This window comes from Rutilus rutilus, assembly GCF_951802725.1.
Source record: "Rutilus rutilus genome assembly, chromosome: 3".
Classification (NCBI taxonomy): Eukaryota; Metazoa; Chordata; class Actinopteri; order Cypriniformes; family Leuciscidae; genus Rutilus; species Rutilus rutilus.
In genome coordinates, this window is record NC_140211.1 from 5926159 (window position 1) to 5952269 (window position 26111).

The 26111-nt window shown below is 36.4% G+C and overlaps 2 protein-coding genes across 2 annotated transcripts in view; both read left to right on the forward strand.

Annotated features, from left to right (window-relative positions):
• LOC311287725 (Fc receptor-like protein 5) overlaps positions 1–26111 on the forward strand; it is a gene marked incomplete at its 5' end in the record, with an annotated part of 100377 nt that continues 74266 nt past the window's right edge. Inside the window, 2 exons of the mRNA XM_084404755.1 lie at positions 1–31; positions 740–997. Of these exons, the coding sequence (XP_084260881.1) occupies positions 1–31; positions 740–997 (289 nt within the window). The remainder of the gene's footprint in view (positions 32–739; positions 998–26111) is intronic.
• Positions 7717–25026, forward strand: LOC311288337 (Fc receptor-like protein 5; the record flags this gene model as incomplete). The annotated part of the gene is made up of 8 exons (XM_084405677.1): positions 7717–7744; positions 7961–8248; positions 9679–10011; positions 11111–11374; positions 15221–15484; positions 17107–17364; positions 21182–21280; positions 23162–25026. The coding sequence occupies 8 exons, from the start codon at positions 7717–7719 to the stop codon at positions 23218–23220; spliced, it is 1593 nt and encodes a 530-aa protein (XP_084261803.1). The 3' UTR covers positions 23221–25026.

Sequence of the window (26111 nt, forward strand, 5' to 3'; positions counted from 1 at the left end):
ATGTCCCTCGTTCACTCTGGACTCAGTCAAGGTACTGTCCGTTACTGCAGTACATTTTAGATTTTAACTAATGTGAATTGTGTTGTAGTAGTTTATTTGTCTTCATCAGGATCCCACATTTGTCTGTTTGCTGATGTTTTATGTTCATGTTTTGCATATTTCACAGAATCATCTGACTGTAGTTCCTTATGCTGCAAAACATCACAGAAATCTGCTATTTATTCAATCAATCAAACAGTCTTGCAGCTGTAAAGTAGTTCAGTCAGACATTGATTTCAAAAGATCATAATCCACTGTATAAAACAGAAATGAGTTTTATTTGCATGTTTCTGAGTTCTTGCTGCAATATTAATTATTGACTGTGTGTCATTAAGATCTTGAGCACCAATGCTGAGCTTTATTCACTCAGTGTGGTTTAGCTGAAGGGCTGGAAGAGAAAAGGGCTTGAGAACAGACAGACTGAAGTTAGTAAGTTCAGTTCAGATCTTTAAACACTCAGACTGTAAACAGCATCATCTACTGGTCAGAACTGGGAGAGCAATAATAAAAAGACATTCAGACTGGATAAATATATCAGTTTCAGTTAGTTTTTACCAACACATACATTTTTGATGTAATCATTACAATTTATAAGCAAACTAGGTTTTTAATTTAAGTGTTTTTCTCCTGATGAAGTTTTGAGTTCATGATAGAGATCTTGATACTGCGATGCTTTTCAATATTTACTTCTGTTTCTCAGTGAAACCTGTAGCGACGGTGAAGCCAGATCAGCCTGTGTTCATAGGAGAGACAGTCACTCTCACATGTGACATACAGGGAGGAGGAGACATTCAGACATACAGATGGATTAAAGATGGAAACACTGACTATACATATACAACAACAACAGAGTTCAGTTTCACAGCTGATGTGTATCGCAGTGGTGAATACAGTTGTGGAGGAGAGAGATCAGGCTCATGGACAGACCTCAGTGATGCTGTTACACTGACTGTATCAGGTGAGTCTTCATATTCACATCTGTTTATTGATCATCACTTATAATTTTCAACCACATCTGCTGTTATAAGAGGACTGACAGTTCACTTTTTAGTAATTATTCAATAACTGCACGTCTTGTGTGTGTGTGTGTGTGTGTGTGTGTGTGTGTGTGTTTTGTGGAGGTTTTAGTTCATTATAAATTCATGTAAATTGTGACTTTCCAGTGTTATAAGCGTCTCCATCTTTGATATTTAGTCACTGTCACTATGGTTACAGGAGATATTCATGAGTATCATGAGAATAGAAAAGGACTTGAGCAGTTCTGATGAGTTTTGTACTGAAGTCAGAGAGAATGACGTGATTTACAGATTATTAGTGTTGAAGTCAAAACCACAAACCCAGACCAGAGTGTTTTCACAGATTACACATTTTTGTTCTAAGAACTTTTTTAAAACATTTAGTTTTGGTGATGGAAACTTTAAAGTGTCCATTTTTCTTAGTGCTAGTGGAGCTGCTTTTTTTTTTTTTTTTTTTTTTTTGTGTAAGGTTAGTTTGATGTTCCTGAAATATTCTTTTACCCAAATTTGTATTAACAACTCAAAAGTCCTCCTCAAAAATACTTTAATTAATCCAACAGGGAAAGTTATAATGATGTGCAGAAGAAGACTGGCTTCTTTGATTTAGTTTGTGGATCGTTAGGTAGAGCTCACAGCGGGTGATCGGTCAGAATCACACAAGATTTTTTCATCGGAAGTATTTACTGAATTTACAACTGCATGATTGAATATGTACATTGATGTGTGGTTCTGAAACAGATGAAAGAAATAATAATAATAAAAAAAATTGTTGAATGCAAATGAATGATCATGCAACAAACCTCTATTTGTATTAACTGTATCCTATTCTAATAATATTGCAGGAATAAAATTCAATAATATTTTAACATGGCTGAAACTGGCTTTAAAAGAATGAAAAAGGCTGTTCTGTGGGTCTAAACAGCTCCAACCATAACAATGAGAAAGGATAAACCATTCGCAATACAATGGCTCCCTCTGCTGGTCGCATAAATAACTACACCAGGCCGCGCCGAGAGGTGTCACGTGATGACCAGTGTACATGCGGGAGGCAATTAACTGGATTGAAGGCGAATAGCTTACAAACTATGCGCAGAGGGTGCTTAACTGGTATTCTACAATGTATAACCAAAGATAATGCCCAAGTGACAACCTATAATACATCGATAGAAAGAAGCATCACGACACGAGGCCTAGCCGAGCAGGAAAAGCCTGAGCTTACATTTAGCAACACTGAACAGACAAAACACTACCAATCTAGCCTTAGCAATGACAGTAAAATAACAACGAAATGCCGATTCTTACTTGTAAAGACGCACACTAAAATAGGACAGTTGTATCAAGGCAGGTTGTAAGTCTGTGCGATTAGCGGACACTACTGGTAAAAGTCTCGGACAGAATGCCACCAGCGTGCAGCGAGCCTGTGAAGCGAGTCCAGGTGAAGCGAGGCGTCTTCCAGTAGGAGAGAGAGTCACAGTAAAGTGTCTGATGCTTAGCGGCCACAAGGGGGCCTTATTTACAAGTTTTTTTGTATTTTTTTTATTTTTTTTTTATTAACATTTTGCCAGTAACATTTGACATTTGAAAACATAGTATTAAATTCAAACGAAAGATATCAATGAATAGGAACAAACAATCTGTTACGAGGGATTTATAATAACAGAATAAAAAAACAATAAAAAAAACCAGATAAAACAACAACAACAAAAAATAATAATAAAATACAATAACACTTATATCAAAGATTAAATAATAATAATACATAGACAAATAAATAATAAATAAATAAATACCTTTTTACTCAAGTAAGGGGTAGGAAAGCTCATCAAAAGATTATATCTCAATTTGGTGATTCAAAACCTTATTTAAAATCTGGTATGTTTTAACTGTTTTTTTGTTTTGATTTAATTTACAGAGGGATTCAGCAAAACTTTTTAATTCAGAGCAAAATGCAATAAAATTTGGGTTTGAAGCTGTAAATTTACACTTATGAATATGACCTTTTCCAAGCAAGCACAGGATTTTAATAGCATTATTTAAAGGAACAGAACCAGTGTTACATGACAAAAACAGGACCATTTCTTCAGTGATGTCAATAAGGTTATTAAAGGATGTAAAGATCAACCTTGAAATCTCATTCCAAAATGTAAAGGGACATTTAAAAAACAAATGAATCACTGATTCATTTTCAGATCCACAAAAAGAGCATTCTGGGTGAATATCCATAAATTTAGATAAAAATACCTTGCATGGGGTAAAAATTATGAAGGATTTTAAGGTGAACTTCTTTTATTTTGTTTGGTATCACAAACTTATTGTGAATAGACCATATGTTAGATAAAGATAAAGATAAAGAAGGATATATCCGTTTCCATGAAGACACTGCTTTAGGAGAAATACTACTTATAGAGAGTAATGTTCTTCTGATATAAATATTATTGCATTTTTTATCTAACAATTCAATACCATCTATCATTAATCGAGGACTGTCTTCCTTTAAAGGAGAGTATTGTAAGGATGATTTGATAAGCTGTAGAAGTTTAGGTGAAATACCATTGATTATTCTCAAAAATTCTCTTTGAGTAATATTAATACTGTTTTCCTTACTACATTTTTCATAACTAATTAGAGTCCAATCCGTGTTTATAAATTTTTAAATACATATTATATTCTTTTCTACACATTCTTTATTAAATACCGTCCTGTTTTTATATAGTATATATTGATTATTCCATACAATGCATTTGTGAGGTGAAAAATTGTGTTTAAAAGCCAATTTGCAAGAATCCAGTGCTTGCTTGTGAAAATCTGATAAATGGATAGGTAACTTATTACATTTAAAATTACAACTTAGCAAAAACTTTAAACCACCACAGCGGTTAAATAATAAACTTGGAATGAAAAACCAGGGAGCATTTCCACCAAGCATACATTGTTTGACCCAGTTGATTTTAAACACCTGATTGAGAGTTGTGAAATCAATAGCATTAAAGCCTCCCTCAGCATGGTCCCTAATCATGGTTTTCCTTTTGATGTATTCAGTCTTGTTTTTCCAAATAAATTTAAATAAGAGAGAGTCAATTGACATTGCTGTTCTTTTGTCCACATATAACGATAAAGCCGAGTACACCAATCTTGAGATTCCTTCTGCTTTTGAAAGCAAAGTTCTTCCTTTTATAGTTAAGTCCCTTTGAAGCCATCTGTTAAAAATGTTTTTTTGTTTTCTGTAGCTTAGGGGTAAAGTTGATGTCCAGTCTTTCCTTCACTGATTTTTTAATTGTTATGCCGAGATATTTCACTGACTGCTTGACCTTAATACCATTGATAACAGTTTTGTTAGAGTCATGAACAGCAAGTATTTCACTCTTGTCTGTGTTGATTAGGAGGCCTGATGCTTTTGAGAAAAGATCCAGTCCTTTCAAAACACTCAAAACCTGGTTTTCATCTATAAGAAAAATGCAAGTGTCATCTGCTAACTGAGATGTTAAAATAACATCATCACCTATTCTTATACCCTCAACATTGATACAATTTACAGTATAAAGATTCAATAATTCTGCTGCAATTAAAAACAAAAAGGGGGAAATCGGGCAACCTTGTCGAATACCTCTACTAAGTACGAAACGCTTAGATGTACCTTCTGCTAGGGAAACACTACTGTTTATACCTCTATATATAGTTCTGACCAAATTCTTAAATTTAAATCCAAATCCAAATTTATCTAAGGCTGTATATATAAATTCATGTTCAATAGAGTCAAATGCCTTATAGAAGTCTAGGAACAGAATAATGGCTCCGGCTTCAATAAGATCAGAGTAGTCCATCATATCCAATACAAGACGTATATTATTAGAAATATGTCTACCCTTAATAAAACCTGATTGAGTTATTGAAATAATATCTTCTAAACAAGGTTTTAATCTTTTTGCAAATAACGAGGTTAACAATTTATAATCAGAATTTAGGAGAGTGATAGGCCGCCAATTTTCAATGTAACGATTATCTTTATTTGGTTTTGGTAGAAGTGTAATAAGACCTTGTTTCATAGTTTCTATTAATTCACCAGAACCTAAACAATCTTTAAATACAGTGAAAATCAATTCTCTTAATTCTTTCCAAAAAGTTCTATAAAATTCAAATGGCAAGCCATCGGGACCAGGACTTTTATTTAAAGGAGATTTGGATAAAATACAATCTAACTCTTCTAAAGTTATAGGATTTTCACAGCTATTAAAACTATGGGAAGATATTTTAGGTGTAAACTGATCAACTCTATCAAAAAATGATTTACATTCACTACCATTGAATGATGAGGAGTAAAGGTTTTTATAAAAATCATATATATATGAATGTATAATTTGGCTGTCAGAAGTAAGATAGTTGTTTACAAAAAGATTTATAATTTTTTTTGAATGACCACGATTTTTCTCTAAATTAAAAAAAAAAAATGATTTTTTTCACCATATTCAAGCCATTTGGCTCTTGATCTTATAAAGGCTCCTCCTGCTCTTTCTATATAAAGTTTATCAAGATTCTCTTGTAAATCATGAAGATTTATTAATTCCTCCTCATTAACCTGTTAAGCTGCAACCCCACTTTTGAAAAATCCCCAGAAATGACATACCCAAACTGAAACAGATACAGTTCATGAACCCTTTGCATTAAAAGCACAAGTATGATCTCATTTGAAAGCTGACACCTGGCAGTTTATTGTAAATGTAGAATTAATTATTGTCATAATGACAAAAATTGTTATAAATAGCTTCAAAGTTTTGTAAAATTATTAGAAATTATTTTTTATGAAATATCCTCATGAAAATAAAATTGAAGTTGGCACTGGAGCAATCTAGAAATGCACTACAGCTAAAGCCATATGTCTAAACATTCTATGTTTAAAATCTGAAGATAATAAGTCCAAAACTCTGTATTTAGTTAAATGTTTTTCAAGACCATGTCAAATGACTTTATTTTGATTTGACGCTAAAATGCTACTGATGTTTATTGTCATCTTCTAACCATCTATCCAGTATATTGTCTCTATTGTTTTGTGGTGCAGACGATCCCCATTCAGTCTCAGTCTCCCCCTGCACACATTCACACCTCTCCAGCCTGGTTATGGCTCGAAATATGCATTTCTTTTGTCTGCATTATAGCTACTAACGACTGGCTATTCACAGGCTATTCATAGGGTTTCAGTCCCTAATTTCTTTTCTCAAAGTTTACCCCACATTTTAAACTGTATCAAATGCATTTCTTGAATAAAGACACATTTCAGGTAGCATTCAAAAAATAATAAAAGTATAACTTCTAGGTAGCAGGTGCACCTAGGGCTAGCTAGCATGTTAGCTTAGCACACCATCAATACACGACAATTTATGAGATTAAAACCATGTTTGTGCTCTAAACTTACTTTTTAACGCACGTTGAGTATTTTAAATAATCTTCTGTGATCTAATTTGGCTTCAGATCAAAAAAAATCAGACAGAAAATATACTATTGGATAGTGTTCTGCACAATGATAGTCTATATAGATTAGCATTACATTATAAATATAATCTATTATTATGAAAATACCTGGCATGGCTTGAAAAACACAGGTAACTCAAATATCAGTGCAATCATGTTTATTGTCTTCAAACATCTGTATCTGCATGTTACAGCGATCTCTTGTTAGCTTTGTGTGTATCAGCGACGTCCTGGAATGTCACATGGTCATGGCTCTTCTTCATGTTCCATATATGGACTATTATTGTGCATATAGCGCCCTCAGGCTATTGGTATGAATTAAAAAACACAGTATCGGAATACCAAATGCTCATAAAGATTACATCGACGCATTTGGGTATAAATTCAATAAATATTATTCCTGTCTATAGAAATATGATGTAAATCTATGAGAATCTATCAATATTTCTCCAAATCTGCACATTTTTGAGCTAAAGCCCTGAAGGACGTTGTTTTGTGTATCGCTGTCATGACGACAGCACGGAGTTTTTTATGAATGAAAGCGGCTGACGCGCATAATTCATATTAAAGGTATCGACTCATTTTTTCATTTCATAACTCCTGACACAAATTAAGACATAACTGTCACTATGAGTTTCTCAGAATACAATAGTGGTCAAATACTGAAACTTGAGTATTATATCTTTTTAATTATGTATAGTTTGTCAAGGTATAACATTAAATCTGATAGTAATTTTGAATTAAATAAATAAATAACGCTTCAGTGCGCGGGCGCACTGGCAACGGTTAACAGCAGTGGTTTTTTGAGAAGGTCATTAATTTTGCTTAATATGTTATTATGAATTTGTACTCTCTTTTTAGCCTGTTCTTTTCCATATTTAATTGAATAACTTCTGCACTCGTTTTTTAATAGTTCCCATGCCTTTTTTACAAGTGACGTGATTCACAGCAAAATCCTCAGTGTTGAATGAACTCGATGTCTAAATGGGTCCAAGAGTGTTAAAGATGAAGAAACTACAGTTTTTGTGCTAATTTTGAGAACGTTATTACAGACCAGATAACATTGAACACACATTTTATTAATGTTACTGGAATAATTTTTGTTCATAACTTTGAGAAATCCTTAACGTTAGCCAAAGTTATGATAACATTCCCTGTTAGCTGGTTATGGTTGTGGTTAAAGTATATTTATCACCATATGACCAAGACCAGTGTCGTGTATTTCTGTCAGAGAATGGTACCATGAACTAAACCCCTCTGGAAACCGCTGGTCAAATGCTTTGCTCAAAGACACAATAGTGATGTTTAACAGTTCATTCACTGCAGGGTTTATACCAGCAACATTCCCATTACAACCAGCGTCTACAACCGAAGGTCCTTCTGGACAATCAGTTTTATTCCCTGAAAGAGCAGTTTGAGTCTTTATGTTTGTTTCTTCTCAGGTTTACCCACATCTACAGTGACTGTGACACCAGCAGTCAGTACTGTATTCACTGGAGAAACAGTCAATCTGAAGTGTGTGATAAACTCTGATCACAGTAACTGGAGATATGAGTGGTATAAAGACAGTGTAATATTACAGACGTCTGATCGTTACACTGTAAACAGAGACACTCTCACTATCAGAGGAGCTACTGAGTCTGATCAGGGTCAGTACAGGTGTAAAGGACAGATAGATGGAAGACCAAACTCATCAACATCAAGCTATGCTGTTTCTCTCTCTGTGAAGGGTGAGTTCAACATCACTGTCCTCCTAAACTCTCTGTCCTATTTATGATCACAAATACAATCGAGAGCCTTTGACTGGGATGTTACGTTCACACTAATAATGCGGTTCTCACTCCTCTTTTGAGGGTTAATTCTGTTTAATTCTCTCACAGACGACGTGTTCTTGTGTTTAAACCAGATTGAGAAAGACAGAACTGAACGCAGAGCTCTTAAAACCTATTGTAATAGTTAAAGTATTTAAACACCATCATAAAAACACTGCGCTCATTACACATGATATGAACCAGCAGCTAAAATTATTTATTATATTATTATATTTAATTATTGTATTGCTGACTGCACTTACTGGAAATCTGTGAATCTTTGCACAAATGCTGTGCTTTAGACTGACTTAATTTTTTGTGTTCAAACTTGAAGGAGCAAAACTGAATGAAACTGAATGCAGAGATCTGAAATACATTGTAAAGCTGAAGTATTTTACTTGAAGTGTGATCTTATAACAGATAAAGACGTCTGTCTGACGCATGTGAACACAGACCTGAGAAACAGCTAAAATAAGTGCTGTGTTATTGGCCGTTATACACTTTAATTAAAAAAAATATTTGTACATATTTCCATAAATATCGTTTTGTGCACTTACTGAAGTTTTTATACAAATGCAGCTTTGCTTTGATTTTCAGATGATCCTGTCGTCGTTCTGTCTCTGATTATGAATGTTGAAACTTTGAGTGTTGGATGAAATTAATCTTAATTCTAATGTTTGATAGACAGTTGATCAACTTTCATTATCTCACCTGAAAATTATAATACTGTCATAATTTAATCTTCCTCATGTCGTTCCGAATCTGTAAATTTTTCTTCTTTAGATTTTTTAAAATATATTTATAATGTGCTGATCGCTATAATAATGAGATGGTGAACTTTTAGAGTTTAAAAAGGACACAAAAGCACCATAAATGTGTCATAAAATAAGTCCAATTACTCTATATGACAGAAATCATGACTAAGAAGAGTATTTTAGTCTCCATCATCCTGTCCAGAGACACAGTTTAGAAATAAAACACACAGCCTCTGTTTACTGTCAGTTTACAGTCATCTCTGATCACTGATGTTCTGCAGAAGAAAAAGAAAGACTGTCACTGTCAAAACTCTGAACACTGTGACCAGAAACAGAGACAGAAAGTTCAGACTGTCCAGTTATTTCACAGCAGAAATACAGGATCATTTTACTGAGTTTTACAGAGGAAAATAAACTACAGATGTTTGACAGAAATCACTCAAAACACAAAGGAACAGGTTTAATAATCACTGCATTTACTAGTGGAAATAAAGTGAGTTTATAGAGAATCTTTAAGCTCTAAAAGTTCTCAGCGGAATTTGAATGAAACCATTTAGTGACATAAAATATTGACATATTTGTCTTTCTTCTCAGATTCACCCACATCTACAGTGACTGTGACACCAGACAGATCTGTATTCACTGGAGAAACAGTCAATCTGAAGTGTGTGATAGAGACTTACAGTAACTGGTTCTGGAGAATTTACCAGACACATAGTGCAAATTACTGGTCACAACCCTGGAGATATGAGTGGTATAAAGGCAGTGTAATATTACAGACGTCTGATTATCGTTACACTGTAAACGGAGACACTCTCACTATCAGAGGAGCTACTGAGTCTGATCAGGGTCAGTACAGGTGTAAAGGACAGAGAGATGGAAGACCAAACTCATCAACATCAAGATCTCTTTATCTCTCTGTGAAGGGTGAGTTGAACATCATTGTCCTCATAAAAACTTTCACTACAAACTTTCCACTGATGTCTGTGAGAAAGGGATGCGCTCGACAAGCTTGTGCGTCTCATAACAGCAATATAGGCGTTACTGTTTAGTTTAATATTCCACTAATTAGATACATTTACTTCAGATGACTTTCTATTGTATCTTTTTTCTTTTTTAACCAGCTTTTGTATCCCCATTATACTCTCTGTTGTCAGTTTCTTTGTCTGGACACACACACTGTACACACACTGCATTAGTATCGGTTGTTGGCATCGGAGCATTTTTATGAGTATGAATATGAGAGCGCAGTATCGGGCCGACACCAATACTGGTGTTAATATAGACCTTTCTCACTCGTGGTTATGGGCTCCAGAAAGGCCGCTGTGAGTAAGTTCAGTCACTCAGAGCTCATGGTGAACAACACACACACATTCTCAATCTCAACAGATCATCAAATCCTGGAGTCACCGGCTGTGTCTCATCTCGAAGGCTGAATCCTCCGGAGGTCACATTTATCTGCCGCAAACGTCATGAGGCTCTTCATCTCAGTAAACTGACCATTACATTCCCATGAGGAAACTACAACAGTTTACACTTCACTAGCAATAACGCTCAGTTTTATAATGGTGACTGTCCTGAAATAAGACGTTCTTTATGACGTATGCGGCCGATAAATGTGACGTCAAGAGGACGCAGCTTCGACATGAGACACAGATCCATGAAAACAGACGCTAAGAAGCAGCGAGTCGTTCTTCTCCTTTCAATTCACAATTTACATTCTAGTGCAGATTGTGCAATCATTATTATTTTAAACTTTTAATCTTTATACAGTTTTTATTACTGATTAAACTATTGAGAAGTATATTACTGTGAACAAGAATTATATTGTTTTTGATGGTTTCAATAAATTAAAAAAGAAAGATTGTCTGAACTAAAACAGTCTGTGCTTGCAAAGATTATAAGGCTGAATAAGTTTATTTTTTATGTATGGCCTTTTTTTAACATTTGTTATATGATGATAACTTTGTAGATTTTTTCCAGTGAAATTTAATTTTGAGTTTTAAAAGCTTCAAACATTTCACAGTGAGACCCAAACCTGTAGTGAAGGTGAAGCCTGATGTTCATGTGTTCAGAGGAGAGAGAGTCACTCTCACATGTGACATACAGGAGACAGGAGTCTGGAGGTACAGCTGGTATAAAGATCAAGATCACAGCAGAAGAACAGACCAGATCTATATAATCACATCTGTGGATCCGTCTCATGCTGGTCTGTACAGATGTAGAGGAACTCAGACTGAAACCCAACAGAACTCAGAGATCAGTGATGGAGTTACACTGACAGTATCAGGTGAGTGTGTTCATCATTTCATCACATCACTTTAACCTGAAGACATTGAGTAGATAAACAGGTAATTTGCGCTTATGTTGTCTCACACTCAGTCAGATTATGTTAGTTAAGAGTTTGTAATCATCTCTATATACAGTGACAGGCTGATTATGATCTCAGATCTTTCAGAGTTCATTATCGGTGCTGCGTTCCAGTCCACTTTTAGACACACACTTGTGAACTTCCCTAAGCACTTCTCCTCTGGGGAATCCCTGCCGCCATTTTGAAGTGTGTTCCACTTCGTGAAGTGGACGAGGGAAGTTTATATGGACAGACCCTCGTTCCCTTGATTTGGACCGTGGGAGCGAGTCTACTTCATATGTACACTTTAGGCACCTATATGTCCCACAATGCAGTACGATTGTGACGTCACCACATATCTCGTCTAATCACCACCACAACAGACAACTCTATGATATATTAATTCTAATTTTTTTAATTGAAAACAACCCAAACACAATATAAACATTTGGATGCTGCATTAAACAAAATCTTAAAGGGAAAACAAATGTAAATAATAAATAAACTCCACAGCTGATTCCCAGTGGTCAAGGGTTTAAGACGTTCCAGTTCAGCCCATTGCAGTTTCCGCCAGTAGTGGGCAAAGCAATGACGTACATCCGAGTGAACGAGACGGAGGGAAGTTAGCGAGTGAAGGGCATGACAATTTTGGACTGGAACGCAGCCCTAGAGAGCGGGGAACAGCCTAATACTTTTGACTTTCTCAGTTTGTGTAAATTCACTCGGGGTTCAGAGTATTTATTTTTTCCCACATTAATTTCACACGTCTAGTACAATTATGTGGTTTTGTTTGATTAATACAGTGTATACTTCTTTTTTTTTTTTTTTATTGATTGATTTACCCCATACATTGTAACATGACCACATGACACCTTAAAATGTGATCAGATCTAATTAAAAAATATACAAGACAAACTAAAATATTTTGTCAAAATTTTTTTTTAAAAATACAATTATTAACTTTTTCATATAAAATAATGGCATTTTTAATAATTAAAAATAAATATATATTTTTTTTTATTTACAACAAACACCACACAGCAACTATCAAGCATAGTTCAAAACATAATAATGAATAATTTCTCAGTCTTTATTCACCTTTTTCTCATGATTTCTCAATAGAATTGATAAAAGTGTATTATACCATGGGCTGTTTAAATACTCGATTCTGATTGGCTGGAAGGTGTGCAGTAAAACCGTTTAATGCACAGGTAGTTCCAGTCAGTTTGATTACAGTTCGAAATTAATCCGCTACATTGGTAACCATAGTAACACAGATACACTTGCAAACAGAGTGAGAGACGCATATGAAAACGTTTAGGTAGGCTAAATGGATGATTTTTGAATATCGTTTAATTTGTATCAGTGTTGCCTGTCATTCATAAATAATTGTAATAAATCCATTAAAGAATCATTAAGTTAGCTATATGCTTAAGCAACGAGGGGACTGTAGCTGCTAGACTTTAAAGAAGAGATCGACGCACACAGGTAACTCGCGCGCGCATCTCTCTCTCTCTCTCTCTGTTCCTTCTCCTTCAGTTCTCTGTCTCTCTCTTTTAATAATGAATTTAAATAAATGTGAATTCATTCAAATAAAAGCAATCCGATGGCTCTACTTTATTTAAAGCGGACGGAGTGCAAGAACTGACGAGCCTTAACTTAAGAAATAACCGTCATTTTTACACGTATGTTAAAAAATTACACTGTAAACATCAGTTACAGCTTTAACATATTTTTAACTTGGCAAATAACCAAGGTATAAGCGGGATAATCCACGGCTAGCCATGCATTAAAGAATTTTAATGCACTTCGTAGAGGCAACCACCCTCCGCTTCGCGTCGGGTGGTTCTTCGCCTCTACGTCGTGCATTAAAATCCTTTAATGCATGGCTAGCCGTGGATTATCCCTTACGAATAGAATATCATAGTTCTAATAGAGGCTCATTGTAATGCAGTGTGACAACATGCCCCGTCTGTACAACTGGGATTCAAACCCTGCTAGTGTCTTCTGCTAGTTAGATCAGCATTAAATAACTATCTCAACGGTTAAATGATAGATTGGAGATTAAAATAATATATCATTTTAAATAAACACACAAAAAAAAAAAAACATGAAAAATTACCTTAAGAAATGCACTTTAGCTATGTGTTAGTGAGGTATTCTAGTAGGGCTAGTTCATCAAGGTTTTCAGCCAGTAAACAGGACGGTGTATCGGTCAGGACACAGGAATAAAGACGAGGAGATGTCATTTCTTCTTTTAACTGTATTGAGCTCCAGCAATACTCATCAGAACATTACAATATCCAGTATTGTCATTATAGTCTGATAAAAAACAAATAAATCACCATTAGGTACTGTCATTTAAACAGTTACAGTACTTAAATTACTATGCAACGTAAATAATAAATCAATAAACATTGCTATGCCCCTTTAAACATAATCTGCAATTACATAAACGAGGATATTACTCTTTGGAGAAATATAAGGAGCTTCTCCTATCTCACTGACCAGTTCACATGAAACTGTATTAAAGGGGTTTACAGAAGGAGCAATGGCGACATCCTCTGGCCAGACAAGGCTACTACACAACAGCGTCCGCACATGGTCTCCTGAGCACGAGATTAACTCTTCTTAACTCAATGTTATAAACGTTACTACGTAACATAGACATCAGATGGCTCACACTAGTTAACTTATTATTTCCTACAGTGTTTTACAGCATAAACATTGTTCTATCACTATAAATCTCTCACTCATCACGCTGGGCACATGTTAATGCACGGTAATTCTACAATATAGAAACACAAACACAACAAAGTGACCACAGAAGAAGAGTCTTAAAGCGGCAGGCACCCAGAAATGTCAGAGCCTTTTATACACTATGGTTAAATAATGTTCAGTAATATCATCCACAGATTTATCACTATATCGTTGATATGACAACTAGTAAATACACTAATAGTCCAGGCAAAGTAACTCATTTTGGAGCCAAAAATAGAACTAATTGTAAAATATTTTTTTCCAGCATAGATCATTTCTATGAGGTTTCCAGAACAACATACTAAAAGTCCTAAGAAATCCTAGTTGAGGAAATATGTTTAATTCTTTAAATCAATCCGAGATGTGTGCCAATAAAACAAACACTTGTTTCCAAAGACAGATATTGCCCTCTTGGCTTTCCATAGTCCGGTATGCAATTCCCTTAAGCTGAAGGCGCAGTGTGTTGAATGTGGAGAAATGTTGTCAAATGAGGCGCTAAAACCATCAAAGCTGCAGAGACATGAACTCAAAACACCCGGTGTTGGGAAGCCAAAAGAATATTGTTTTAAACATGTTAATATCGCTAATTGTATTTGATAAATTATACTTACAGTATGTAAATTGGGGTGAATGAACTTTGTTGAACATTTCTGCTAATGAATAGAGAGAATGTTCCCCTCTTGTGTGTCTGACCTGTTGTTACAGGTGTGTTAGCCTGTTATTGTTACTGAGTAAACCTGACAAGTCTTTTTATATAAGGACAGTTTTCATCTATAGCTGACTTGAGTCTGTTTCAGTGGCATAACAGATTAACAGCAGAGAATATCATTGCTCTTTCTGAATTCTCTGTTATTCTGTGTTCATACTATCATATTTGGAAAGGTGATCCTCAGAATGTTTTTAATCAGTCATTAATGGGCCATGAGTTGCAGAAGGTTGAGAACCGCTGTATTAGATTACATTTAGCACTAGTGCTTATTCTTGAGCTACTAGTGTGAGCAAGTGCTCATTTTCCTCTTTTTTTAGGAGTTTCTGCTTCAGTGTCTCTGGTCATCAATCCCAGCAGAAGTCAACACTTCTCATCTGACTCTCTCTCTCTGAGCTGTGAGGATCAGAGTAACTCTACTGGATGGACAGTGAGAAGATACACAGACAAAGACACACAAACTTGTGCAAAACAAACAGGATCTGGATGTGTAATGGACTCTCTCAGCACATCTGACACTGGAGTGTACTGGTGTGAGTCTGAATCTGGAGAGAAACGGCGTCCTCGAAACATCACTGTACATGGTGAGTCCGGTTTATAATCATGACATCTACTAGTCTAATGTTATAACCTAAATTATAATTACAGTCTAAAGACATTTTCCACTAATTGTTTTCTGTACAGCTGATGACAGACTGACTTATATATATATATATATATATATATATATATATATATATATATATATATATATATATTTAAAAAAAAATAGAAATCTTCTTTAACAACAATATACACTACTGGTCAGTAATTTGGGGTCAGTGTTTTTTTTTTGTTTTTTTGTTTTTATAAATCAATACTTTTATTCAGCAAGGATGTGTTAAATTGATAAAAAGTGATAGTAAAGAAGATTTATATTATTAGAAAATATTTTTTTTATTTTGAATAAATGCAGTTCTTTTTAACCTTTTATTCATCAAATATATTAGGCAGCAGAACTGTTTCCAACACTCATAATAAATCAGAATATTAGAATGATTTCTAAAGGATCATGTGATAGACTGGATGTCACATGTGACACTGAAGACTGGAGTAATGATGCTGAAAATTCAGCTTTGCATCACAGGAATAAATTATTTTTTAAAGTATATTCAAATAGAAAACTATTATTTTAAGTTGTAATAATATTTCACAATATTACTGTTTTTTTTTTTTTTTTTTCTGTATTTTTGATCAAATAAACACAGCCTTGATGAGCATTAGAGACTTCTTTCAAAAATATAAAAATTCCAAACTTTTGACCTGTACTGTATACGCTCATAATGATGATTGACAGGACTGAATGTTTAGGCTCCTCCGTTTTGGAACTTCATTTATTGTGATGTTACATGAACCTGCTCTTAAATACCACATATAAACAAAGCAAAATGTGACTGGTCACTTTTCACATTCATCAGACAGTTTCTTACCATATAAATTGGCAGATTAAACTGCAAAATGGACGTGTTTTTATGCCAGTGGTTAAAAATCTGATACACAACCAACAAACTCTCATGACAATTTGTAACTATTTTAAATTTTGTCAAATTGGTGACTAATGTGTATGAATTTGTACAATCTCATTAGTATAATGTTTTTGTGCCCCACTGATGGTTGGGTTTAAAGGTGGACCTTGATGCTTATTAACGGCATCCAAAAGCCACATAGAGGCTATAGAGGAATAATCCTTTGCGACTCGTTTGCAGTCGGTCGTCATTTCCATCAAAAAGACTGATGAACTTTGCTTGCTTTTGATTTTATTTTGATAAGCTATATAAAGCTTGATATGGCATTCAAACCGATGCAATACGGTCAACAGAAAGTTTGCTCCCGCTACTCGCCTCTTCCAACACTCTCAAACAATCCACAATAAAGACAGCAGAAGTGATCCGCTGTGCCCATGTGACACTGAATAACCAATAAGAAATAACAAAGAATGAATGCTCCTAATGCTTACTTTTTTCAACAACAACGGTTTAAACAAAACAATAGGTTACTCATAAAATAGTTGCGTTTTCTCATGAGATTTGGTAAAACTACACGACACTAGTATAAGAAAGCTTTAGAGGTAAAAAGTACAATTCATAATATCAGTATATTTCTAATGATTTGTTTTGCTGTATTCTTATTATTTACAGTATTAAACACACATCTCTTGTGTTTGTAGACGGTGAGGTGATTCTGGAGAGTTCTGTTGATCCTGTGATTGAGGGAGAGACTCTGACTCTACACTGTTTACATCGATCTACAAACTCCTCGATCCTCAGCGCTGATTTCTATAAAGACGGATCACTGATCCAGAATCAGACGACAGGAGAGATGAGCATCACTACTGTCTCAAAGTCACATGAGGGTTTCTACTACTGTAAAACAGAGAGAGGACAGTCACTCCACAGCTGGATCTCAGTCACTGGAGTCTTGAACGGTGAGATGATTTAATGAGAAACGCCACACCATTATTATATACTATCATATATTATAGTCTCTGGCTCATATTTCTGCTGGATCAAAATCAGTTATTGACATTTGTGTTTATTGTTTCACATAAATGAAAGCTTAACCATCAAATCACATGCAAAATATACTTGTCATGTACTGGTCGGATTATACATTACATTCAGTATTTATTAGTGATGTTACGTTATGTGCCGAGGCTTCGGAGTGTGTGTCGAGAAATCCCGGAAGCTTTCAGTGAAGCTCGTATCGAGGCTTGTATCGCAATATTTTGACAGATATATAAACTCATGGTTTAGACCCAGCCACTTTCATAATAGTAATATTGCCCCTTCTGCGTATTATGGCCAAATAATTGATTCACACACATTCGGAAGCCCCTTTTTTATTCAAGCCAATACATTTATAGAAACAAGGATCAAAGCCACCTTTTTATTTCTTCTATTAGGAGTTGAAATGTCTTTTGCATCAAAAATTGCGTCCGTTAAAGTGTTGCACATTTATTTTCACAAACACAAAAAGGCAAAAACATGAAACATCTTTGAAATTCTTTCGGCCAATTCTTCCAAACAGCGCTCAAGTATGTAATGTCTCCAATTCCTGTGGAATCTTACATGTTTTAAATCCGTATAATATCTTCCTTAGATTCCGATTTAGACAATTTTCTCATATTTGACAGCCAGACGGTGAGATAACTGTTTCTCCTCTCATCAATCCCTTTAGCTAAAACAGCATATACTTGTATGAACATATGAGGAGGAGTGGCTTTAAAGCTAACTTCAAGTAAATTATACAAGGACAACTTTGAGTAAATGCAGTACAGGATAACTGCAAGTAAATTCTTGAATAATACAGCACTACACATAAAACAGAAATAAGATGAGAATAATAATACAAATTGAAAGCAGATTAAATTGGCTCTTACAACATTTATTACACAATTATGTAATACATTAATTATAGGCTATATACCATCATAAAATATACATTGCATTCATATAAATAGATTAGTCTGTGTGGGATTTATTATTATTATTATTTTTTTCTCCACTGTTATTTCTAAGCCTTAACTGGCACAAAATACAGTGTATCACAGACAGGGCAGGAGTTAAGCTGAGGCTGACAAACTCACATACAAATGACCTCAGAACATCATTATGGAATAGCACAAAATACACACTTTAAATATGCTTGAATTTTAATCGATTTCTGTAGTGGCTGGGCCGGATCAACACCGAATGTGAAAAGTGGCTTTAGATGGAGCAAAAACAGCAATGAGACGGGAGGGAGCGCTCAAAACTCTTCAGATCGCATTATTTAGTGGAACATTAATAGAAACTGTCATCCTCTGAAAAGAAAATGAGGCGTGAACATGAGGATGTATCAATATCTTTCTAAATGTGCGCTCTTTTGGGCTGGAGCTGTTTAAAGTAGCCACGAGATCACAAATTAATCAGAGCAGACGTGATTCAATAAGTGTATCCTCCTTATATGTAAAATTATTAAAAATACCAGTTTATGCAGTTTGATTATGGCCTCTTAGATCACAGTCGGAAACTATTAGCCCCGGCTGGCCCGTTTATATTAAAGTCCATAAACAGGCAAAGGTCATACACAAGCAGGGACGTGCGGTCAGGGTAGGCAGGGTAGGCAGTGCCTCACCAAAGGAAATGTTGACATTACATTTATTAATTCCAAGAACTTTATTAATTCACCACATTATTAATTGCATTTATTTTATTCAAAATATTAATTTTTGTAACAAAAATGTTCAGGAATACACATATAATATACTCATTTTGCCATTGTTTGCTCCTAAAACCATTGTTTCATGCAGGAAATTCAAGGCCATGCCCATTGAGGCAGAGGTTAGCAGTGCCTCTTTGGTCCATAGAACGTAGTTTACGTAGGTTTGCGCATGCGCAGTCAGTTCTCATGCTGTCTTGAATTATCAACATTGAGGCAGAGACCGAGCTTGCTTCATGTCACGTGATCCACTCGCTCTCACTCAATCCGCGCTTCCCGATCTAGCGGCGCAACAGGCCCGGGGTGGGTAATCGGGAGAATTCCCTTTTGGGCCGGTCGAGGATTTATTTATTTATTTTTTCACATTTGTCACGTTACATTAGGCTACACACGTTCGGACGTTCCGCATTCTGACACCGCAGCGCGCAGCCTCTGCATGGGTTGTACCATGTGAGGGAGTTCTCCCCTCTCCTCCTATAGAGTTGGTTGGGTCCATAGCCCGTCTTTTCCAAAACGTTTTCTCAGGTAGGCTACCGCGGCACCGCCGGCGCCTATACAGATAGCTGGGCCGGTCCTACCGTGACGGTACGCGTCAGGGATGGATGGGAGGAAGAGGCCAGGAGGTATGGAAGCTTTGTTTCCGCCACAGAATAAAACATAATTGCGACTTTTTATCTCACAATTGCGAGTTTACATCTCGCAATTCTGTCATTATTTCTCAGAATTGCGTGTTATAAAGTCAGAATTGCGAGATATAAAGTCAGAATTGTGTGAAATAAAGTCGCAATTGCATGTTATAAAGTCAGAATTGTGTGAAATAAAGTCGCAATTGCATGTTATAAAGTCAGAATTGCAAGATATAAAGTCAGAATTGTGTAAAATAAAGTCGCAATTGCTTCTAATAAAGTCTAAGTGAATTATTATTTAACCTTTACGTTATTTGTTGAACCATGGCATTAATACAAACTAGTGACTAGTCGGTTCGCTGACACCGCGCCGCCTCCCTCTCTTAACGTTACTGTGTCCCGCACAAAACATTTGTTTGTTGTATAAGTCATAAGATAGATGTGTCCATTAATTTGATTATTAGATTTGATTGTGCATTAGCCTCACATATGACTTTGCTGTATGCAGGCAGCGATGTGATGATGCCTGATATGAACTTGGGTTGCTACATTAACTGAATGAATATATGAACATATGCCACATTGATAGGTCACAGCCTACCCATGACAAGATTTCACCGCACGTTACTGCACACAAGCAAACAATAACCGAGAATAAGGGCTTTGGCGAACAGAGAAATCCAACTGAACGAGCAGAGAATCAGGACATCCAGGAAACAAACTTTTAGAAATGCAGTTAAGACACATGCAACACTTAGCAATGAATGACTGAATTGACCAGGCTTATAAAGGGTGACCTAACAAGGTTAATGAGACACAGCTGAAAACAATGAGTGCTGATGAGTTCGGGCAAAGGATTATGGGTAATGAAGTCCATGACAGAGTGGCATTGATCTGGGGTTGAGTGCCCTCTGGTGGCTATCAAGGGCTCTCCAGCTGGTGATCATGACAATACTGAGATTTAGTGAAATCGACACCTTATAAACAACATCCCACAACTTTTCATCAATTATTAATTCGTTTTTTTTATTATTATTATTTTATTTATTTACTCACCCTCATGTACGACTTTCTTCTTCTGTGGATCATAAAATAAGTTATTTGGAAAAATGTATCTGTGTTTTTGTCCACACAATGTAACTAAAAAAAAAAAAAAAAAAAATCCTTCAAAATATATATATTTGTTCCACACAAGAAAGAAATTCAAACAGGTTTGAACAAAATGAGGGTCAGTAAATTTCGGCAGAATATGAATTTTTAAATGAACTATTCCTTTAATACAGAGCTCTGAAAGGGAAATGGTGGAGGAATAATATGAGACAGGAGGAAAAAATATTGCAAAGCTTTTAAATTCACTTACAAAACTTTGTTGCTCAATAATGTTCTTGTGTTTCTGTTTTTCAGCGTCACATTCAGGTCAGATTTCTGTCCTCAAAATCCTCAGTTTTCTTCTGGCCGCTTCTCCGTATCTGCTAGCGACAGTCGTGCTGCTTTATAAATGTTACAGAGTGAGAGGTAAAACTTCTGTCTGACACACACACACACACACACACACACACACACACACACACTCACTCACTCACTCACTCACTCACTCACTCACTCACTCACTCACTCACTCACTCAATATATATATATATATATATATATATATATATATATATATATATATATATATATATATATATATATATATACACTGCTCAAAAAAATTAAAGGAACACTTTGAAAACACATCAGATCTCAATGGGGAAAAATATCATGCTGGATATGTATACTAATTTGGACTGGGTAATGTGTTATGAACGAAAGGATGCCACATCGTTTGATGGAAATGAAAATGATCAACTTACAGAGGATTAAATTCAAAGACACCCTGGAAATCTGAGTGAAAAAATGATGCAGCAGGCTTGTCAATTTTGCTGAAATTTCATTGCAGCAACTCAAAATGGTACTCAGTAGTTTGTATAGCCCCCACGTGCTTGTATGCATGCCTGACAACGTCGGGGCATGCTCCTAATGAGACGACGGATGGTGTCCTGGGGTATTTCCTCCCAGATCTGGACCAGCGCATCACTGAGCTCCTGGACAGTCTGAGGTGCAACCAGGTGATGTCAGATGGACCGAAACACAATGTCCCAGAGGTGTTCTATTGGATGTAGGTCAGGTGAGCGTGGTGGCCCTTCAATGGTATCATTCCTTCATCCTCCAGGAACTGCCTGCATGCTCTCGCCACATGAGGCCGGGCATTGTTGTGCACCAGGAGGAACCCAGGACCCACTGCACCAGCATAGGGTCTGACAATGGATCCAAGGATTTCATCCCGATACCTAATGGCAGTCAGGGTGCCATTGTCTAGCCTGCAGAGGTCTGTGCGTCCCTCCATGGATATGCCTCCCCAGACCATCACTGACCCACCACCAAACCGGTCATGCTGAACGATGTTACAGGCAGCATAACATTCTCCACGGCTTCTCCAGACCCTTTCCTGTCTGTCACGTGCTCAGGGTGAACCTGCTCTCATTTGTGAAAACCACAGGGCACCAGTGGCGGACCTGCCAATTCTGGTGTTCAATGGGAAATGCCAATCGAGCTCCCTGGTGCTGGGCAGTGAGCACAGGGCCCACTCGAGGACGTCGGGCCCTCAGGCCACCCTCATGAAGTCTGTTTCTGATTGTTTGGTCAGAGACATTCACACCAGTGGCCTGCTGGAGGTCATTTTGTAGGGCTCTGGTAGTGCTCATCATGTTCCTCCTCGCACAAAGGAGCAGATACCGGTCCTGCTGATGGGTTAAGGACCTTCTACGGCCCTGTCCAGCTCTCCTAGAGTAGCTGTCTGTCTTCCTGGAATCTCCTCCATGCTCTTGAGACTGTGCTGGGAGACACAGCAAACCTTCTGGCAATGGCACGGATTGATGAGCCATCCTGAAGGAGCTGGACTGCCTGCTCAACCTCTGTAGGGTCAAGGTATCGCCTCATGCTACCAGTAGTGACTCTGACCCTAGCCAAATGCAAAACTGGTGAAAAACAGTCCGAAAAGATGAGTAGGGAAAAAATGTCAGTGGCCTCCACCTGTAAAACCATTCCTGTTTTGGGGGTTGTCTCACTGTTGCCCATCTAGTGCACCTGCTTTTAATTTCATTAATACTAAAGCAGCTGAAACTGATTACCAACCCCCTCTGTTACTTAACTGACCAGATCAATATCCCAGGAGTTTAACTGACTTGATGCTATTCTCTGATTAAAAAGTGTTCCCTTTATTTTTTTGAGCAGTGTGTATATATATATATATTTTTTTTTAAACAGATAATGGTCATTCATGAAAGAGTGAAAAAAAAGAAACATAAGACATGTCCGTGTAAATGTTGAAAATGTTTTTTTGTGTGTATTTCACAGTTTCAACTGCTGAAGATCAGAGTCAGTTCACCGTAACAGAGGAAGAAACTCCAACCTGATATTAATGAGCTGCAATAAACGAGCCTGACGAAATTCTTTCTTTTTTTTATAATGCAAACTTTTAAAAACGGGTTTCAAAGTGCAAGTTTTTGAAAACGAGACCCTTATCATCTCCGTGTAAATACAAAAGTGCCAATTTGACATCATGCACATGCGTAGGCTATTGCGTATTTAGTCTATAGGCTTTTTAAAATGAAAGGTTCCTTACAACAGACTCAAGGATGATATATGTTTTCGAAGCCTTTGTGTTCAAAGGTTTTGACATTTTCTTAAAGGATGTAAAAGTGACTTTATATCAGAGGAGAACATTCTAAGATTGGGATTAATGAATCTTTCTGGCTTTGCGAAGATTAAATTTATCCAGAGGATAAAGTAATGATACAGTATTATCAAGATTAACATCCTTAGAATAAAAAAAAAACAAAAAAAACATTATAGATTATGTAATTTGTGTCCATAGGCCTGTGCGCTCAGTTCGAGTGAACTATAGTAAAATAATGTGTTTACAAAGTCACATCGCCAACTACTTTTTCTGTTTATTTATTTATTTGATTGGGACAGTGCATGTTAATGAACAAACATGTAATACATGCATGTAAACAAGCCGGATTGTAGCCAAAGGCTAATTTCCATCCGTAGTCCCACGGGCTCCTTGTCTGGCATGCGTAATCCAGCGTTATTAGTCGTTTTTTACGGATCCGTGTGAATAGGGATCATTTTGATAACGTTGTCATCTGTACAAAGAAAAATGTTTCCGTTTTTAGCACATCTGTTTTTAGTTCCCTTGTTCTCCAGAGTGCAGTGGAAATCCTCCAGTAGGTGGCGGAAAATCACTGTCAATGAGTGAGTCATTGAACCTCATTCAAATTAGGGCTGCACGATTAATCGCGATTATGAAATCACTGATGTACGGCTCTGTAAACACTGTGAGTTTGAGTCACTTACAACGTGCATTTGAAAAAGCAACACGTGTCAAACATCTTTTCAAACACGAGAAGCATTTATGAACCTCTTGTCCAACAAAAGACAACATTTAATAACATGCTTTTACTCCAAACTCACTTCATAACGACAGTTGAGCTCATCCTTCTCATCCGATCAGCCGTTCTGCACTGACAATCTGCACATAAAATAATCGCAGCCTTTGCCAAATCAGGTGCGGTTTCAAGCGATTAATCGTGCAGCCCTAATTAAAATCATTCTTTCAGAAATTATTTCATTACGTGTTGCTCAGACGAGCAACTGTTCTCATGTGGCTTTGTTTAAAACTATTTTCATTTAGCAAAAAAAAAAAAAGACAATGTGTCTATAATGTAAGTAACATAAAATTAACTTGTTTATTAAACCGTTCTATAACAATATCATACTTGAAATATGCTTTTCCAAGAAAAACAGCACTCTTGCTCTTTACTCTTATTGCTTGCCTATATCACAAATTAAAATCAGGAACTCAAATAAAGTAATATAAAACTCATATAAAAATCAGGAACTCATCATTGGACATTCCCAATTTTTTGTGATTTTTGTGTTTATAAACCCTTGAAAACTATTTTGTCATAAACTGTAAAAAAAAAAAAAAAAAAAAGGTTGTGTATGTTCTTCCAATAGCTTGACAATGATCTCATGTTGCTTGTTCTAGATCACTCGTCTCAGTAATTAGTAAACATGCCAGTTTTATTCTGTATCAAATGTTCTGTATAAACAAATTACTAAATAAATAAGTGTGGAATTTTACTTATTTGGATTTGCTCTTTTGAACAATTGTTAGAACCCTGATCGAACTCAAATTCCTGTATATTTCTAGTAATCCTGAAGATCTTGAGTTTGTTCTGGTGTTTTTCATTATAGGGTTCGAGCTAAACTCTAGTGGATCTCAAGGGCCAGAATTTCCCACTGGTTTATTTAATGTAACATCAATGCTCTTTAAATGGTTGGTTCACCCAAAAATTAAAAAAATTAAATCACCTTCATGTCGTTCCAGAACCCGTCAAACACTGAACCCGGAAGCGCTGCACTGTGTTTAGAGACGCTATTCTCATCGCTTCATAACATTAAGGTTGAACCACTGGAGTCACATGGACTATTTTAACGATGTCTTTACTACCTTTCTGGGCCTTGAAAGTGGTCGCTGTATTGCTGTCTATGTGGGGTCAGAAAGCTCTCAGATTTGAGATTTGAGGCCAGCAGCCGTATCACCCTGTAGCCCAAGTTGGAGTTCACCTCTGTTGGAGAAGTGTTAGTGAGGCTAGTAGGGGGCGCTGCTCATCCTGGGGTCTTATGGGTCTCTGATGCCCCAGTGTAGTGTTGGGGACACTATACTGTCAAAGAGCAATGAGACGTTAAACCGATGTCCTGACTCTCTGTGGTCAATTAAAATCCCATAGCACTTCTCGTAAAGAGTAAGGGTTTAACCCCGGTGTCCTGGAGCCACAGTCCTTCCATTGGCCCTTATCAATCATGGCCTCCTAATAATCCTCATCCACTGAATCGGCTTTATCACTCTCTCTCCTCTCCAGCTGTAGCTGGTGTGTGTGTGTGTGTGTGTGTGTGTGTGTGTGTGTGTGTGTGTGTGTGTGTGTGTGTGTGTGTGTGTGTGTGTGTGGTGAGCGCACTGGTGCCGTTGTGCTGTGGCTGTATCATCACTGGTGGTGGTTGAGGAGATTCCCCTGACTGGAATGTAAAGCGCTTTGGGTGTACAGTAGTATAAAAAGCGTTATATAAATGCCTCATTCATTTCATCAGAAAGATCTTCATTTGTATTCTGTAGATGAACGAAGGTCTTACAGGTTTGTAACGACATGAAAGTGATTAATGACAGAAACTTTATTTGTGGCTGAACTAACCCTTTAAGGGAGAATATAGTGGCTCTTAAAAGAGTCTTTGGGTTCCC